At 45.7% G+C, this 19,877-nt stretch overlaps 1 protein-coding gene across 1 annotated transcript in view; it reads right to left on the bottom strand.

Moving 5' to 3' along the window:
- MYRF (myelin regulatory factor) overlaps window positions 1–19,877 on the bottom strand; it is a 385,038-nt gene that overhangs the window by 122,206 nt on the left and 242,955 nt on the right. The window contains exons 12-15 of the mRNA XM_069223234.1: window positions 12,914–13,004; window positions 12,489–12,689; window positions 10,302–10,410; window positions 6,592–6,701 (exon numbers count right to left, since the gene is read on the bottom strand). Coding sequence (XP_069079335.1) covers window positions 6,592–6,701; window positions 10,302–10,410; window positions 12,489–12,689; window positions 12,914–13,004 — 511 coding nt within the window. The remainder of the gene's footprint in view (window positions 1–6,591; window positions 6,702–10,301; window positions 10,411–12,488; window positions 12,690–12,913; window positions 13,005–19,877) is intronic.

Below are 19,877 nucleotides of genomic sequence, written 5' to 3' on the forward strand. Positions count from 1 at the left end.
CAGAAATGGGCTACACTCAGACTTGGTGAGTGGGAGTGACCGATACTATGGTAAGATACAACAATGCCTAAAGAAGAGCCATGTCTTATCTAATCCAACTTGGAGGACATATGACAATGAATCTGAATAAAAGTAAAATGTATAAATTGAGCTAGTCCACCCTGAGGGGCATGTGATTTCAAGGGGTTGGGAAGTTTAACATAGGAGATACTAGAGCACCACAATTAAGCTAAACTAATCCAAAGGACAGAGCAGAATCATAACTAACAGCAGTTGACCTGGAGAATAATAGCCCAAAACTATACTGAGACTCCATGCAGGTCAGAAGTAATCCATGCTCTGGTTGTTCACCATGAGAGGTAGGATTAAGACTAAGCAAGGACAAACTAACAAACTAAACTTAGGGACAGAAGAGTGAACCTCCTTGTCTTGGACAATAGGAATGTGATATGCTATCCTGAGATACACAGCTAAACTGTCTGTTCAACTTGTTGGATAGGAAAAAACTTGGGAGGAGAGTCTCCAACTTCAGAGATAGATGTAAGACTAAACCAAACTAATTCTGAGGAAAGGAGAGATCTTGGATGAAGATAAATGAAAATGTCACTTACCCAGTGTACATCTGTTCGTGGCATCAGTCGCTGAGATTCACATGGTATGCATGAGCTCGCCATCTGGTGTTGGGTCGGAGTGTTACAAGTTGTTTTTCTTCGAAGAAGTGTTTTCGAGTCACGGGACCGAGTGACTCCACCTTCTGTGCTCATTGCGCATGGGCGTCGACTCCATCTTCGATTGTTTTCCCCGCAGAGGGTGAGGTAGGAGTTGTACTATAGTAATAGTGCCCGCGCAATGAAAAATGTAAGTATGTACCTATTAAAGGATTAAGTAATATATATACAAATGTACAAAATTGAAGGTAACTTCTGAACTGCTACAGGCTTCCGGGGAGGTGGGTGGGTCCATGTGAATCTCAGCGACTGATGCCACGAACAGATGTACACTGGGTAAGTGACATTTTCAGTTCGATGGCATCTGTCGCTGTAGATACACATGGTATGCATAGACTAGTAAGCAGTTAGTTCCCCATAAGCGGTGGTTTAGCCTGTAGGAGTAGAAGTTGTCTGAAATAGAGTTCTTAATACAGCTTGACCTACTGTAGCTTGTTGTGCGGATAGCACATCTATACAGTAGTGTTTGGTGAATGTGTGAGGCGTAGACCAAGTGGCTGCCTTACAAATTTCTTGCATTGGGATGTTTCCTAAAAAGGCCATTGAAGCACCTTTTTTCCTTGTTGAATGTGCCCTGGGAGTAATGGGCAGTTGTCTTTTTGCTTTAAGGTAGCAGATTTGGATGCATTTAACTATCCATCTGGCTATACCTTGTTTTGATATTGGGTTACCTGCATGAGGTTTTTGGAATGCAATAAATAGCTGTTTAGTTTTTCTGATGTTCTTCGTTCTGTCAATGTAGTACATTAATGCTCTTTTGACATCTAATGTATGTAGTGCTCTTTCAGCCACAGAATCTGGCTGTGGGAAGAATACTGGTAGTTCTACCGTTTGATTTAGATGGAATGGAGAAATAACTTTTGGTAAAAATTTTGGATTAGGTCGTAGGACGACCTTATTTTTATGTATTTGTATAAAAGGTTCTTGTGTTGTGAACGCTTGAATTTCACTTACTCTTCTTAGAGATGTAATGGCGATGAGAAAGGCAACTTTCCAGGTGAGGAATTGTATTCCGCAAGAGTGCATGGGTTCGAAAGGTGGGCCCATGAGTCTTGTTAGAACCACGTTTAGGTTCCATGAAGGAACAGGTGGTGTTCTTGGTGGTATAATTCTTTTAAGCCCTTCTATGAATGCTTTGATAACTGGTATCCTATACAAGGAAGTTGAATATGTAGTTTGCAGGTATGCAGATATTGCTGCAAGGTGTATTTTAATAGAAGAGAAGGCTAGCTTTGCTTTTTGTAAATGGAGCAAGTAATTTACTATATGTTTTGGAGTTGCCTCTAGTGGTTGTATCTGATTATGATGGCAGTACCAAACAAATCTTTTCCACTTACTTGCGTAGCAGTGTCTAGTGGATGGCCTTCTGGCCTGCTTTATGACTTCCATACACTCTTGGCTAAGTTGAAAGTGTCCGAATTCTAGGATTTCAGGAGCCAGATTGCTAGATTCAGCGATGCTGGGTCCGGGTGTCTGATCTGTTGGTTGTGTTGCGTTAACAGATCTGGTTTGTTGGGCAGTTTGATGTGTGGTACTACAGACAGATCTAGCAGTGTTGTGTACCAGGGTTGTCTTGCCCACGTTGGTGCTATTAAAATGAGTTTGAGTTTGTTTTGACTCAATTTGTTTACTAGGTAAGGAAGGAGAGGGAGAGGAGGAAAAGCGTAAGCAAATATTCCTGACCAGTTCATCCATAGGGCATTGCCTTGGGATTGCTTGTGTGGGTATCTGGACGCGAAGTTTTGGCATTTTGCGTTCTCTTTTGTTGCAAATAAGTCTATTTGTGGTGTTCCCCAGAGTGTGAAGTAGGTGTTCAGAATTTGTGGGTGGATTTCCCATTCGTGGACTTGCTGGTGATCTCGAGAGAGATTGTCTGCCAGCTGATTCTGGATCCCCGGAATAAACTGTGCTATTAGACCAATTTGATGGTGGATTGCCCACTTCCATATTTTTTGAGCTAACAAGCTTAACTGCGTTGAATGTGTTCCTCCTTGTTTGTTTAGATAATACATCGTTGTCATGTTGTCTGTTTTGACAAGGATGTATTTGTGGGTTATGATTGGTTGGAAAGCTTTTAGTGCTTGAAAAACTGCTAATAATTCTAGATGATTTATATGCAGTTTTGTTTGATGTATGTTCCATTGTCCTCTTATGTTGTGTTGATTGAGATGTGCTCCCCACCCTGTCATGGAAGCATCTGTTGTTATTACGTACTGTGGCACTGGGTCTTGGAAAGGCCGCCCTATGTTTAAATTTATACTGTTCCACCATAGAAGCGATAGGTAAGTTTGGCGGTCTAGCAACACCAGATCTAGAAGGTGACCCTGTGCTTGAGACCACTGTGAGGCTAGGCACTGTTGTAAGGGCCTCATGTGCAGTCTTGCGTTTGGGACAATGGCTATGCATGAGGACATCATGCCTAGGAGCTGTAGTATTGTTCTTGCTTGTATTGTTTGGTTTGGAGACATGTGTTGAATGACCCTGTTGAAATTGTGGATCCTTTGTGGAGTTGGCGTTGCTACTCCTTTTGTCGTGTCTATTATGGCTCCTAGATATTGCTGTACTTTGCTTGGCAGAATGTTTGATTTTGCAAAGTTGACGGTGAACCCTAGATTGTAGAGGGTTTGTATGACTTGATTTGTGTGGTTTGAGCATTGTGTGAGCGAACTGGTTTTGATTAGCCAGTCGTCTAGATACGGGAACACATGTATTTGCTGCCTTCTGATGTGTGCAGCGACTACTGCTAGGCACTTTGTGAATACTCTTGGAGCGGTTGTTAAACCAAAAGGCAATACTTTGAATTGGTAATGTATTCCTTTGAATACAAACCTTAGATATTTCCTGTGTGATTGATGGATTGGTATATGGAAATATGCGTCCTTGAGGTCTAGGGTTGTCATGTAGTCGTGTTTTCTGAGCAATGGTAACACTTCTTGTAGTGTGACCATGTGAAAGTGGTCTGATTTGATGAATGTGTTTACTACCCTGAGGTCTAGAATTGGTCTCAGTGTTTCGTCCTTTTTTGGTATCAAGAAGTACAGTGAATAAACTCCTGTGTTTATTTGTGTGCTTGGTACTAATTCTATTGCATTTTTTTGCAGCAGTGCTTGAACTTCTATCTCTAGAAGTTGTGAATGGTATTTTGATAAATTTTGTGATTTTGGTGGTATGTCTGGAGGGAATTGCATGAATTCTATGCAATAACCATGTTGGATAATTGCTAGGACCCATGTATCTGTAGTTATTTTGTCCCATGCTTCGTAATATTGATGTATCCTCCCCCCCACTGGTGTTGTGTGGGAGGGGTGAGTGACGTGTGAGTCACTGCTTGTTGGTAGTGGTTTTGGGGCTTTGAAATCTTCCTCTATTCCTAGGAAATTGCCCCCCTCTATACTGGCCCCGAAAACCTCCCCTGTACTGTCCCTGGTAGGTGGGCGGTGCGGACTGTGAGGTGCTAGCTTGTGTGGCCTGACCCCGAAACCCTCCTCTAAAAGGTGTTTTGCGGAAGGTGTTATAAGATCCTCTGCTCTGCGGGGAGTAGAGTGCGCCCATGGCCTTGGCAGTGTCAGTGTCCTTCTTGAGCTTTTCTATAGCTGTGTCGACCTCCGGACCGAACAGAAGTTTCTCGTTTACTGGCATGTTAAGCACTGCCTGCTGAATTTCTGGCTTGAATCCAGACGTTCTGAGCCATGCGTGCCTACGGATGGTAACCGACGTATTAATGGTTCTTGCGGCCGTGTCTGCTGCATCCATGGAGGAGCGTATTTGATTGTTGGAAATGTTTTGACCCTCCTCAACAACCTGTTTTGCTCTTTTTTGCAGATCTTTTGGGAGATGTTCAATGAGATGCTGCATCTCATCCCAGTGGGCTCTGTCGTATCGCGCTAGCAGCGCTTGTGAATTTGCGATGCGCCACTGGTTTGCTGCTTGGACAGCAACCCTCTTCCCGGCTGCATCGAACTTCCTACTTTCTTTATCTGGGGGAGGTGCATCCCCAGAAGTGTGTGAGTTTGCCCGTTTTCTGGCAGCCCCTACCACCACAGAGTCTGGTGGCAGCTGAGAGGTGATGAAGACAGGGTCCGTAGGAGGCGCCTTATACTTTTTGTCCACCCTAGGCGTCACTGCCCTACTTTTAACTGGCTCCTTGAAAATGTCCTTTGCATGGCGTAGCATGCCTGGGAGCATCGGCAGGCTTTGGTAGGAGCTGTGGGTTGAGGAGAGGGTGTTAAATAAAAAATCATCCTCTACTTGTTCCGAGTGTAGTTCCACATTATGGAATAGAGCTGCTCTAGCCACCACTTGCGAGTAGGCTGTGCTGTCTTCCGGTGGTGATGGCCTAGTTGGGTATGTGTCTGGGCTGTTATCAGACACTGGTGCGTCGTACAAGTCCCACGCATCCTGATCTTGGTCGTCGTGGCTCATGGCGGTGTGAGCTGGCGAATGTGACGGGGTGTAAGTTGGCGAAGCCGGAGTTACAGGTGGAGGCGAGGGAGGAGGTGTTACCTTTTGTGTTGTTTGTTGCTGAGGAGTAAACTGAAGCGTTCTCTTTCGTTTGACAGGTGGGAGGGTACTGATCTTCCCAGTCCCCTGCTGAATAAAGATACGCTTTTGCGTGTGATCCACGTCAGTGGATTGCAGTTCTTGTTCAAATCTATGTTTCTTCATTTGAGAAGACATAGAATGCTCTTCGGTATAGGAGCCAGAAACAGGGTCTGATGTCGCTTTTTTCGGCTCCGAAAGCCCTGTCGATTGTTTTTTCGGCTCCGAGGTAACCTTCCTCTTTTTCTGTGCCGAAAATTCTTGGCCTCTATGGTCTTCGGCGCCACTGTCTCGGCGTCGATCGGTGTCGACACCGAACTCTCGGTGTCGATGCTTCTGTTTAGCACTCTCTCGGTCCCGAGGAGGCTGCGTGCCGGTGTCTCGACCGAAGTCGGACGATCTCGACACTGAATGGGCCTTTTTCGGTGCCGATTGTTGGTCACCGAGAATTTGGGTGGAGCCATGGCCGGTTGGCAGTGGCGTCCCCTGGGCCTTCTTTCCTTTTTTAAGGTTTGATCTCGACGTCTTACTCACAGTTCTTGTAGAGTGTAGCTCGTCGGAGTCTGAATCCTGGATGGAAAAGGATTCCTCCTGTTCCTCTTCTGTCTCGAACTGTGGACGCTCTTTTGGCGTGGACGCCATCTGGAGTCTTCTCGCTCGACGGTCGCGCAGAGTTTTTCGGGACCGGAACGCCCGACAGGCCTCACAGGATTCTTCGCTGTGCTCGGGTGACAGGCACAGATTACAGACCGAGTGTAGGTCCGTATAAGGATATTTGTTGTGGCATTCGGGGCAGAATCGAAACGGGGTCCGATCCATCGGCGTTGTCCTCCACGCGGTCGGGCCGACTAGGCCCCGACGGGGTGCCGAAATCTACCCCGAAGGGCACCGAGGCGCTTCGATGTTGAACGCGTCGTCGTATGTGTCTATCTCTAACCGGATCGCAACGATACCGTCGAAAATCTTCCGTCTTCAGCTAACTTTCCGTTCCGAAACTCGGAGCGACAGGAACACGTCCGAACCCGATGGCGGAAAGAAAACAATCGAAGATGGAGTCGACGCCCATGCGCAATGAGCACAGAAGGTGGAGTCACTCGGTCCCGTGACTCGAAAACACTTCTTCGAAGAAAAACAACTTGTAACACTCCGACCCAACACCAGATGGCGAGCTCATGCATACCATGTGTATCTACAGCGACAGATGCCATCGAACCTATGTTTACACAGAATTGGTAGATGTGGGGTCCTGGAGCAGCTGTACACCCCATCCCTACTGCTCCAAAGTAACTTGAGAACTTTGTATCCATCTGTCATAGTTTCTCACCTTATTCACCACTAGGAAGTTCTCAATGGTTTTTCCGTTTGCAAAGACCACATCGCCAGTGTCCTTAACCGCTTCTGGAAGAATCTCCTTCACCTCCTGAGCAATGACACCTGCCACAAAATTTATCTCATAAACATTACAATCTTCAAGCAAGCAGCATTTGTAAAGGGTAATCCTGGTCAATACTGCATTTTATCTGGTAAAAATGGCAATAGGTATTGGGGAGCACCGAAGAGAGAGTGTAGTGCTACTCCATCATTGATTTCATATCTATTCCTGAACAATTAGTGAAAGATAACTAATGACAGCATCTTCTCTACACCCTTTCCTATTCTGCAGAATGGTACAGTCTTTTAAAGAAGGGTACTAACTGCCCATGAAAGTGTAATGTGCCCATTAACAATGCCACAAAAGGTATATCTATTTGCCTTTTGGATAATGTATCTGTGCATCTTACACAGAGTTGTATCTGTGTATTTGTCTGGTTTCTGAGGCTCTATGTCTCTGTACTGATGTCTGTGTGTGTCTGTGTCAGTGTAATGTGTTTGAGTGTATGTTGTGGATTATATGTATGTTTGTGTGTCTACTATGACACTTTCTATCTATGTGTCTCTCAGTGTGAATGCATGCTGTTAGTATGTTTTACTATGTGTGGTTTTATGTGCCTTTTGAGATATTCATATATCTGTCTCTGTATCTACTTGTCTCTTTCTTAACTGCTCTGTTCCTGTATGTCTATATTTATAAATGGTGTTTAATTCAGCCCTAAACGTACAACCTTGCAGCCCACTAAGAGTGTTTTACCATGCAAACTTTTAATAAGTCTAAATGTGGGACAAGTCTCATGTTCTTTTCCTGTGTGGTTGTAAGGTGAGGCAGATATTCAGAGAAAAGCCTTCAAAGTTTCACAATATCCTCCACGCTACATATCAAGAATGAGCAGCCAAGGCTTATCTAGGAGACATGCAAAGCTCATGCAATACCACTGTAGTCACACAGTACTCACACACATGAAAGAACACACTCAGTGTTACAAAAATAAAGGTACTTTATTTTTAGTGACACAGTGCCACAATACCTTAGAGACTTTACTCCCTTAGGAGGTAAGTAATATACACAGTATATACACTAGAATGCAGATATAGCTGTACAAATAGTTAGAAAACACTGCAAATAGTGAAAATCACAATAGGTTGCAATAGGCCTAGGGGGAACACAAACCATATACTAAAATAGTGGAATGCAAAAGTCGGTTTCCCACCTAGGCAAGTTTAGTGTGTAGAGGGGCACTGGGGGTGCAAGAAAACACCAAAAGTAAGTAATAGAACCCACCCCAGAGCCCAGGAAAACAGGAGTAAATCACAGTAAGTTTCCTAGAACACACAAGAAGTTGTGATAGAAGATTATGCAAGTACCAGGAGAGACTGCAAGACACCAGTGATGGATTCCTGGACCTCAAGACCTGTGGAAGAAGGGGACCAAGTACTGAAGAGTCCAGGGAGAACAGGAGTCCCTGCTAACCCGGAAGAAGGTGCAAAAGAAGAACCACCGGTGAGGAAGAACAGTCAGTACCGCACCCAAGTAGACTGACGCGTATTCCTGGTTGGTGCAGATGATGTCCCACGCCGTATGGATGATTGGAGTCTGGTTTGCGTCGCTGGATTCCACCAACAAGCCTTGGCACACACAAAGGTTGCAGTTAGCGGAAAATGGCACTGCCCGGGACCAGGAGGGACCTGGTGGCCTCTATCCACTAGGGGTAGACAGAGGGGGCTCCCAGCAATTCAAAGAGCCCTCAGAAGACCAGGCAGCATGCCCAGGAGTCCCACAGCATGGGGATAAAGAAGGTACAAATGGAGGCCCACGCAGCACAACACAAAAGGATCCCACGCCACCGGAGAACTACTCAGGAAGCTGTGCATTGCAGGAAGGAGTGCTGAGGGGCTAAGCTGTGCTGTGCACAAAGAATGTCGTGGAAGGTCGCACACAAGCCTTAGCAACTGCAAATCATGCAGTGCATGGGGGTACTGTCTTGCGTTGGGAGGCAAGCTCTTACCTCCACCAAAGTTGGACAGTTGGACTTTGCGACTGTTGGAGTCACTTTAGTCCACCACCCGTGTTGCTGGATCCACGCTGGTCCGTCTGTTGAGGAGACCCACGCCACATGTCATCGCTGCAGAGAGGTGCCTACTGAAGCAGGCAAGTGACTCCTTCACTTCAAGGGAGATTCCTTCGCTTCTTCTGGTACAGGCTGAAGACAGGCAGTCCTCGGAGGATGCACGACCTGGAAACAGTTGCAGTTGCTGGCAGGAGCTGAAGATACAATGTTGCAGAAGTCGTCTTTGCTTCTTTGTTGCAGTGTGTAGAGTTCGTGGAGGGTCCAGATGAAGTTCAGTTGGTAGAAGATGAAGTAAACGATGCAGAGGATTCCTGCTGGAGTTTTATAATCCGAATCTGAGGAAACACCCAGAGGAGAGACCCTAAATAGCCCTGAAATGGGGATTGGTCAACTACACAGGTAAGCACCTGATGTCACCTGATGGCACTGGCCACTCAGATGGTCCCAGAGTGCCCCACCACCTTGGAATCCAAGATGGCAAAACCCAGGGACACTCTGGAGGAGCTCTGGGCTCCACCCTCGGGGTGGTGATGGACAGGGGAGTGGTCAATCCCCTTTCCTTTGTCCAGGTTCGCGCTAGAGCAGGGACTGGGGTCCCTGAACTGGTGTAGAGTGGATTATGCAAGGAGGGCACCATCTGTGCCCTTCAAAGCATTTCCAGAGGCTCTGGGAGGATACCCCTCCCATGCCTGTAACACCTATTTCCAAAGTGAGAGGGTGTAACACCCCTCTCCCAAAGGAAATGCTTTGTTCTGCCTTCATGAGCTTGAGCTGCTTGGGCAACAGGAGGGCAGAAACCTGTCTGTGAGGTGGCAGCGGCTGGGGCTGCCTGGAAAACCTCAGAAGGATGGCATGGTAGTACTGGGAGTCCACTGTGGAGCCCCCAGAGTGCATGGAATTGTAAACTCAATACTAGTATCAGTATTGGGGTACACTTCCCAGGTGTTAGACACCTTACATGGCCATATTTGGAATTACCATAGTGAAGATGGACATAGGTTTTGACCTATGTCCAGTGCACGCGTAAAATGGCGTCCCAGCACTCACAAAGTCCGGGAAAACGGTCCTGAACGACGTGGGGGCACCTCTGCTAGTGCAGGGGTGCCTCACACACAGGTACTTTGCACCCACCCTTCAGGGTTTGAAGGCCTGGCATATAGGTTACTTATAAGTGACATGGTGCAGTGAAAATGGCTGTGAAAGGTTGCATGCAATGGCTGTCCTGCAGAAGACTTTGCATGGGCTCCCTATAGGTGGCAAAAGTAATGCTGCAGCCCATAGGGATCCCTGGAACCCCAATGCCCTGGGTACCTAGGTACCTATACTAGGGACTTATAAGGGTGCACCAGTATGCCAATTTGGGATGAAATACTGGGTTACCAGGATGTAGTGACAAATTTGGGAACTGATAGAGCATAAGCACTGGGGTCCTAGTTAGCATAGACCTCATGTTAGTGCCTAGACAGGATAATTTTCCCTCACATCTTTATTAGCAGCTTCGTCTCTGTTCTTTCCACTTTCCGTCCCCCATTGTCTTTACCTTTTGACTCCAGTTTGAACATGAGTGATACATTAAAGGAGAGACTCCTACCTGTCTCTGATGTGTCATTGAGGCCTGCAGTGCTCGCAAACTCGGGTTTGTAGTGATAGTGTACAAGACGCATCTGGGAGATCCGTTTCAGCTGCTCAGTAGTGTCCACCTGAATCCAAGAAAATTTGAGGAAAGAGAACCAAAGAGGGTGAGGGGAAAATAAGAGAAATATAATAGGTGAGGGGACAAGTTGAGGGTAAAAAGTTAAGAGTTGTAAAAAGATACATTGATGAAGTGATAAAGAAAAGACCAATTGAGAGAAAGAAGGAAAGAGAAGATATAAAGATTGGGGAGGGAAGTGGGAAAAGAATGGATGAAAAAGAGAGGGGAAGTTCAAGAGATGAAGAAGTCAATGAAGCCTTTTGCTAAATTCCTTTCTGTGCTTTAGCCTGTCCCGCACTGCTCTTCCCAATTGTTTATCCATGATAGCACAGTGGATTGTGCCCATCATCCATCAATAACTGTATCAATGGCCATAAATATGCCTATGGCCTTTATTATTCTCTAATTGTTTATCCGTAGTTCCAAGGCTACAAAATGGCCCATGCCCCTCATCCATCTCTGCTGGCTCATTCATGGCTACAAAAAAAGCCTCAACCACCTCTTATGATTTGTTCAGAGGCAGAAATAGGTCAGTCTCTCCCGTACTTTGGTTTGTCCACTTAACCATGCACTTCAAAGAAACCCAAAGAGAAGTGGAGTGTGACATCCATCTGCTTCTAAAAACAATTTCTATGACCATAAATAAGCCTATGCTCTTCATCTATCTTTAATTTTTGCACCATAGCCATTAAAGGGCCAGTGACGTTCACCCTTATTTAATAGTTTACCTATGACCATAAATTGGCGTTTAATTCTCATCCACCTCTTGTGATTTATCCAGGGCCACAACTGGGACTGGGCCCCTCGCTAGTCTCTAATGGCTTAGCAGTTTTAAAGTCTAAAGTCAGCCCTTGTGAAAGGAAGAAAACAATTTGGGGGCGGAATATATGGGAAGGACTGATCAGCCAATATTTAACCTGGATTGAGTGTACAAGCATCCGAACCACAAACTGGAGTCTAATCTTGCACTCCTTCATAGATTGTAAGTTACTATATCAAGCTCACCCCATCGCTCTTAAAATACCTGGGCAACTGGTACTCCTCGCTCTTAACTATCAGCTTGAGGCTCTTCTACTGGCTGTTACTGTGTCTGTTATTCTACTAGTGACTGTAAGCTGTTGTCTTCAGTGCATCCCTTACCATATTACTAAAAGTCTTTTCACAGAAAATGCAAACCTAGCACTACCACGCGGCCTTCAAACCATAAACTGTAGCACAGGTGCAGAAGTACTGTGTAGCAGGAGAATAGGAAACACAGTAGGGTCACCATGGATCTACGAATAGTAGCAATGAATAAAACGCTCTCTTAACGAATGTTGCTAAGAATGTCCATCTATGACCTTTTGTCTGGATGGAACTCACAAGATCATTATTGTATGGATTAGTGGTTTTGAAAGTTGGGACTTCAATCGTGGGTCCTGGGGTCTGGTAAGTGAAACAGGGATGAAGGTGATATTCTGCAGGCTACTTCCATGTGTGTCTGGAAACCCGGGGTAAAGAGAAGCTTTCCTACAAAGCTCTCTGAAATATCTAACAAACGCAAGGCATTTGCAAGGCACGCCTCCTAGGGTGCCGCTTTTTGTATATATGTTAACCCGCTAAGCTGTCTACCATTGTGCAAGATGTTAAAAGAGAGCACCTGCATTGATCCCATTCACATAACATGATTAATTGCGCTTAGTGCAACTTGACTCTGTGTACTATCCCACCTGAAACCAATCACTTGTAAGTGGATGTTCAGGGCTAGAATCTCTCTTTCCTAGTTACACTGAGATGTCTGATAACTGTGGTTAAAGTTTATTGCATACATAATTCACACCATTTAATTTCTGAATCCAGTGAGCCCAAACAAGCCACTTTCACACCCGGACCCCAAGACAAGGATGTTTTGTGTAAGAGGATTCAAACGGGTGGACAGAGCAGAGCCTTTACGATTGACCTGTGGTTACTACCTCCATCCACGGTGTCCACCTTATTTCACTTTGAATTATCTTCTCTCTTGCCCCAGCTTTCCTCATATTAAGTATCTAACAAATAAAGTGTCCTAGCACACACCTCCTCCCCTCATTACCCATGCCCCCTTACCTCATGTACATCTTCCTTTGCCCGGATGTCTGACGGATGCATCAGTGACCCCATGACCTTCACATTTCCATGTACCACCAGTGCCTCGTCTGGGCGATCAGTATTGATGCCAATGCGTCCATGGTGAAAGATCGTGTCAGGCATCTGTCCTCGCTGCCACAGAACCTCACTGTCACTCTCGAACTGACCTGGGTTTGAAGCCTGAAAAGGGGTGAAGAGACACAGGTTATCGTGGGAACAATAAACAGCCCAACCCTCTGCTGCTTCTTCAACATGCTCTTCTGAATTCACAGCACTGTACCATAATATCCTCGCATCATCATCAATGTAGCAAACATGGGGTAGGCGGGGCTCGTGAGGAGTGGGATGAGATAGAGAGGACTTTCAACAGTGAGGATGGGAGAGTGCAGATGGATATCACTTACTCTAACAATGATGCGCTCAGAGGCCTGAGCCGCCACCGTATAATGCTGATTCTGAGCACATGCTTGAAGAGCCACCACCAACATGAAGTACCTAAAGAGGATGCAAAGCCACAAATGTTAGAAAGATAAAGAGACTAAAAAAAGTGAAAAGCTTAAATTAGAAAGAAGAGAGAGCGGGGAGACAGAATGGAAAAGGGATGGGTGGGAAGGGGAGAATAGTAAGAAGGAAAAGAGGATGGGCACAGGTAGAAGAGTGGAGGCTAGTGAGAGAAACAGAGAAGTAGTGACTGTTAGATATTAGAAGGTTGTGGGACTGGTGCACAAATAAGAATGGAGAGAAAGGAATGGGTAGAGCCTTGAAGGGGAGAGGATAAAGGAAAATAGTAAGGAAGGGAGAAAATGAGTGAGACACAGAAAGAGGTACCATGACAGTGGGGGAGGAAAAGGAAGGGAGAGAGAAAACCTTGATATAATAAAAAACAGAATAAAGAAATACATTGAGATGAACGAAGAGAGGAGAGAGAGAGTGGGAGTGAGGGGGAAACAGAAGGAAGAATGCAGAGGTTTACAAAAGTGGCTCCAACTGATGTATAAGATGCAGGGATGTCAGGTGAGGATAAACATGGCAGGAATGGATGTCTGAGGGATGCATAGAACTCATACACACACATGATGCAGGAAGAGACAGGTGGAGGGTGTCACTACTTGACATCTTCAAGGTAGAGGTGACCGATTGCATGCGCAGAACCTCAAAAGAGTGATCTTTCTTTTGATAATGTGTTTGTATGTTTCTGACGAAATGCATATCAAAATAAATTGGTTCAGACAATTGTTTTTGTCTACCATTTCTTGACAATTTTTTCTTTAATAATTGTTTTCACCAGTTTGACGGACCATTCTGAAGAAACCATTACTGAGGAAGGAAACATGTTATCTACCCAGTAGACATCTGTTCGAGGCATGTAGAGCTGTAGATTCACATGCTTTGCATACGTTCGTCACCCAATGTTGGGCCTGGTGTGATGAATATGCTAAGTTTGCTTTCTGCAAATGTAGCAAATAACAAACAATGTCTTGATCAAAGCTTTGAGCGGGTCAATGTGTTTAGGTTGATAGTAGCATACAAAACATTTCCTTTTTGCAGCACAAAACTGTCTGGTTGTAGGTGTACGTGCTTCCCTTGGAATGTCCATATATTCTGGTAATAGTTTTAAGTAACTGAGCTCTGTGACTTCAGGAGCCATATCACAAGGTTGAGCGATTTGGGGTCTGGATGTCTTATCTGTCCCTGGTTCTGAGTGAGAAGGTCCAGCCTGTTGAGGAGCTTCTCGTGTGGAATTAGAGATAGATCCAGAAGTGCCCATGTGGGAGATACAAGGATCATGGTGAGGGAGGTTTACCTCAATTTGCGAACTAGTGATGGAATAAGTTGGAGAGGCAGAAAAGCGTAAGCAAATATTCCTGACCAAGAGTACTGTCCTTGGACTGAGGGTGTGAGTATCTTGACGCAAAGTTTTTGCATTTTGTATTTTATGCGGTGGCAAAAAGGTCTATTTGAGGTGTTCCCCACTTTAGGAAGTACTGTTGAAGGACTTGCGGGTGGAGTTCTCATTCGTGGACTTGTTGCTGCATCCTGCTGAGTAGGTCTGCAAATTGGTTGTCCATGACTGTGAAACACTCTGCAACTAAGTGAATGTGGTGGTAAATTGCCCATTTCCAAATTGTTTGAGCAAGATGTGACAACTGAGGAGGACGTGCCCCCCCTTGTTTTTGCAGATAATACATGATTGTCATGTTGTCTGTATGGACTATCACCACTTTGTGCGAGAGTTGTTGAAGAAAAACCTTCAGTGCTAGGAAAACTGCTTAAAGTTCCAGGTAATTGATATGCGAAGTTTGTTAAATGGGGTCCTATAGCCCCTGTATTGTGAGGTTGTTGAAGTGAGCTCCCCAACCTCTCTGTGATGCATCTGTAGTCAGAATTATTTGAGGCACAGGGTCCAGAAAGGGCCGCCTTTTGGAGAGGTTGGTGGAATTCCACCATTGCAGAGAGTGGTGAGTCTGGTAGGCCAACAACACTAGGGGGGTCATTCCAACCCTGGCGGTCAATGACCGCCGGGTTGGAGGACCGCGGGAGCACCGCCGACAGGCCGGCGGTGCTCCCAAGGGCATTCCGACCGTGGCGGTAAAGCCGCGGTCGGACCGGCAACACTGGCGGTCTCCCGCCAGTGTACCGCCGCCCTTTGGAATCCTCCAAGGCGGCGCAGCTAGCTGCGCCGCCGAGGGGATTCCGACCCCCCCTACCGCCATCCAGTTCCCGGCGGTCCGCCCGCCGGGAACCGGATGGCGGTAGGGGGGGTCGCGGGGCCCCTAGGGGCCCCTGCAGTGCCCATGCCACTGGCATGGGCACTGCAGGGGCCCCCGTAAGAGGGCCCCTACAAGTATTTCACTGTCTGCTTGGCAGACAGTGAAATACGCGACGGGTGCAACAGCACCCGTCGCACCTTCCCACTCCGCCGGCTCGATTACGAGCCGGCATCCTCGTGGGAAGGGAGTTTTTCCCTGGGCTGGCGGGCGGTCTTTTGGCGACCGCCCGCCAGCCCAGGGAAAAACTTAGAATACCCTCCGCGGTCTTTCGACCGCGGAGCGGTATTTCGGAGGGGGGAACTCTGGCGAGAGGCCTCCGCCGCCCGTCAGGGTCAGAATGACCCCCTAGATCTTTGAGATGACCCTGTGACTGAGATCACTGATGAGACAGATACTGTTGTAGGGGAAGCATGTGCAGTCTGGCATGAGGTGCAATGCAATGCAAAACGCCATCATTCCTAATAGTTGCACCACTTTCTTTTCTGTATAAGTGTGGTCTTCCTTTAACTGGGAAATTAAAGTTCGAAAAGCTTGAATTCGAGCTGAACTTGGATATGTTAACCCTATTTGCCCATTGAGCACTGTTCCTAGGTAATGCTGTATTTGCAAAGGTTGGAGATGGGATTTGAGGAAGTTGTCAATCCTTGAGTGTAAAGGAGATCCACTGTCAATTGAGTATGACACTGGCAGTTATATAACGTACTGGCTTTGATGAGCTAATCGTTCACGTAAGGTAAGACATGAATGTGTTGACGTCTGAGATATGCGGCAACTACTGCAAGACACTTTGTGAAGTCCCTAGGAGCGGTTGTGACCCGGTAAGGTAATATCTTGAACTGATAATGTTTTCCCGCAATTACGAATCTGAGATGTTTGCAATGGGCTGGGTAAGTGGGAGTATGAAAGTAAGAGTACTTTAGTTCTAATGCTGTCATAAAGTCTCCTTGCTGTAACAGTGGTATGACATCTTGGAAAGTGACCATATGAAAATGCTCTGAGAGAATATAGAGATTTAGTGGTCTGAGATCTAGAATTGGCCTGTGTGAGCCGTCCTTCTTTAGTATAAGAAAGTATAGAGAGTATGCTCCTGACCCTTGGCGTGAGAAGAGGACTGGTTCTATAGCCCCATTTGAGAAGAAGGGATTGTACCTCTTCTTTGAGAAGAGAAAGGTGTTCTTGTGAGAATGTGTGAGTGCGAGGGGGAATGTTTGGTGGAGTGGAAGTGAGCTCCAGACAATAACCATGTTGGATAATTGAAAGAAACCACTGGTCTGTGGTGATCTCTGATCCTCTGGAAGTGGATGACTTACCTCTGCCTTTTTTATCTGAGCCTCTGTATGAGCCCCAAAAGGAACCTCTGTTGTAAAAATGGGAGGCTTGTCTGTTTTGAGAAGTGGAAGGCTCTGTAAATTATGGTTTGAAGCCTCCCCTAAATTGTGGGTGACAAAAATGACCATGCTGTGTAGTGGTTACTAATGCCCCCACTGCTTTTGCTGTTTCTGAATCTTTTTTAAGTTTGTCTATTGTGGTATCCACTTGTTGGCTGAATAAGTGTTACCTATCAAATGGCATGTTGAGTACTGCCTGCTGAATTTCTAGCTTGAAGCCTGAACACCTAAGTTAAGCATGCCTACATATTATGATGCTTGTATTAATACCGCATGCAGCTGTATCTGTGGCATCTATTGAGCAACAAATAGAGTTATTAGAGATAGTTTGACCTTCTGATACTAACTCTCCCGCCCTTTTGTGATGCTCCTCTGGAAGGTACTGAGGCCTATCTTCCATTTCGTCCCAGTGGGCCCTGTTGTACCGTGCTAATAGTGCTTGGGAACTGGTAAAACGATTGACAGATTGGATGATGATTGACAGCTTGTGCTGCTACTCTTTCCCCCACTGCATCTATTTTCTTGCATTGGCAGGAGGGGGCTAATCTCCTGTAGATTGACTATCAGCACATTTTCGTGCAGTACTGACCACTATTGAGTCTGAATGGATTTGAGCCTGTATAAGGAGCCAGTCTGAAGGTGCCACTTTGTATTTTTTTATCCACCCTGGGGTTGATAACTCGGGACCTTATGGGTTCTCTAAAGATGTCATTAGCATGTCTAAGCATGCCAGTTAGCATGGGAGGAATTGACTCTCTTTGTGTGTTTTAGTAAGGGTGTCAAAGAGAAAATCCTCTTGAATAGGGTCAGTGTGTAGCTGGACATTGTGGAATGCTGCTGCCCTTGCTATCACCTGCTGATAAGATTTTGTGTCTTCGGGTGGTGATGGTCGTACAGGATATAGATCTGGGTCATTTGGCAGGTCATATGAGCCTCATGGATCTAGCTCCTGTGGGGTCAATAGAGAAGGTCTCCTCCTGCTTTGGCTCCTCTTGCACATGCTCTTCCCGGAAGATATCCAGCGTGTCGTCTGGTGTCTTGCAGGCCATCTCCAACTGATGAGCTCTTCGGTCCCAGAGCATCTTCTTAGACCGAAAGGAACGACAGGCTTCGCAAGTCTGTTTGTTGTGGTCCCGGGAGAGAGACAAATTACACACCAGGTGTTGGTCGGTGTGGGGAAATTTAGAGTGGCATTGAGGGCAAAACCGAAATGAAGTACATTTCATTCGCCCTGCGTAGTCAGACGCCATGTGGAGGAGTAGGCTCGAGATGGGTAAGGATGTCCCGAAGGGTGGTGAGCCCGCTTCCGGAGCAGAAATTCAGATTGACCACGCAAAAGAGAGAAACCTGATCGGAGTACAATACTGTAGCTGAAAGAAAGTTGGAAGTAAACAGTTCAGAGTAGACTGAGCCGAGGAGAAACTGGAACGAGAAGGACACATGCCCGAACCCGACGGCAGAGAGAAAACAATCTAGCAAAGGACTCAATGCCCATGCACAGTATCACCGAGAGGAGGAGTCACTCCATCCCATGACTCGAAAATATTCTTCGAACAAAAACAACTTGTAACATTCCAGAACCAACACTAGATGGTGGAGTTATGCATGGTCTACAGCCACACATGCCATCAAACATATATGTTTCTTCATTTTTTTTTATTTTTTAAAGATAGGTTCCACCCAATCTTTTGATTACCTTACAGTTTTTTGGGGGATCTGTCTCCTTATCACCGCTTCTCACATTTACTCCCTACTATTCTTTTACCTCCTCTTCCCTATATTTAATGCCCGTACGTCTAGTACCCTTGAGCTGTGCACACATTGTTTGCGTTTACTACTTGCCCTACCCCATATACATATTCCCCCATCCTCTAAACCCTCTCTGGTACCTTTATACTTTCTCTTGATAAAACATACTTTTTTCACAAAACATCCTATTTTGAGGATGTCATTTTTACTTTTCTCCAACATGCAGTTTTGTCAGCCTGATTTTGTCAGGCTGACTTTCTTCATGAGTTTACTTAAATTATGGCTACCAGTCATGCAGTTCATGCTTTAACAGAGAACGCTCTGAAAACAAATCTCTTTGGAAATTGAAATTTGCAAGGAAGATACAAGAAATCTACTGATCCTAAAATGGATTCAGTTTCATTATGTTACTAAAGAATGCTGCTCATGGACCTGTGACATTGGCCATAGGCCACCTATTCCACGAACACCCACCATGCATGAACGGGAGGGAGGTGTTGTATACCCCAGCGGTGGCTTCTGTTTTCACCAAATCAACCCCGTGTCCCAAAAACCACAGAGCATTGCTCTTCCATTTGCTTCCTCCAGACTGATGTTGCCTGTACTCATATTATTTATTTTCCTAATATATTCTTGTGAGATGAGGCTGCTTATAGTGGCTCTTAAGACATGTTCCTCCTGGCTGGGCCCCTCACCAAGATATTATTCCCTAGATTCCACTCTTGGACCTACTGTGATGGCTCTTCTTTTTTATCACCCTTATCAGTTATGTCTCTTTCTAACAGGATGTGTGTGCACAGCCTCTTGGTCTGTGAAGTGCAGCATTTATAGATTCCATTCTATGCTCAACATTCAAAGACTATTGTCTTGAATTCCATGTTAGCCTTAGAGTGAGATTTGTGGTTAGAGTTCAGGCTATGTTCAGAGTTCAGGCAAGGTTCTGTTTGGGAGCCCGTATAAGACTGAAGTGTGTATTCACTTCCCTAAAAGTTCTTGTGCTCTTCTTTCTGAATGTAGGTATAGTGATATCAGCTCACCTGAACTGTTCCTTTCCGCCAACTGTCAATCAGCTGCAGCATTTGTGATTGGCTGTGAGAGCTGTGTGCGACTGCTGCCAGCCAATATTCTTCTCCACTACTGAAGTACGTCCAATGTCCACTGTGCTCTGTGTTTTATTGTTCTTTTGTATTTGGTGGCAGTTATGTGCCTTGTACAGTTATCTAGTGCCACCTCAAGTACTTACTTTTATTTCAACTAATTACAGGGTGACCCATCCTCACAGATATCTGCCAGTTCGTCAGTTTACAATAAAAATGCTGGCCTGTGTCCTCTAATGTCTTCTTTTTTTAACGTCCATTAACTCTCGGAAAGCCACCATGTACTCCACGTTACACACTCTACTACGGGTTTTATCCATGGCCTGATTTTGTGCTGCTAAGCCACATATGGGAATGTGCTGT

Source organism: Pleurodeles waltl, chromosome 3_1 (assembly GCF_031143425.1).
Source record: "Pleurodeles waltl isolate 20211129_DDA chromosome 3_1, aPleWal1.hap1.20221129, whole genome shotgun sequence".
NCBI classification, from domain to species: domain Eukaryota; kingdom Metazoa; phylum Chordata; class Amphibia; order Caudata; family Salamandridae; genus Pleurodeles; species Pleurodeles waltl.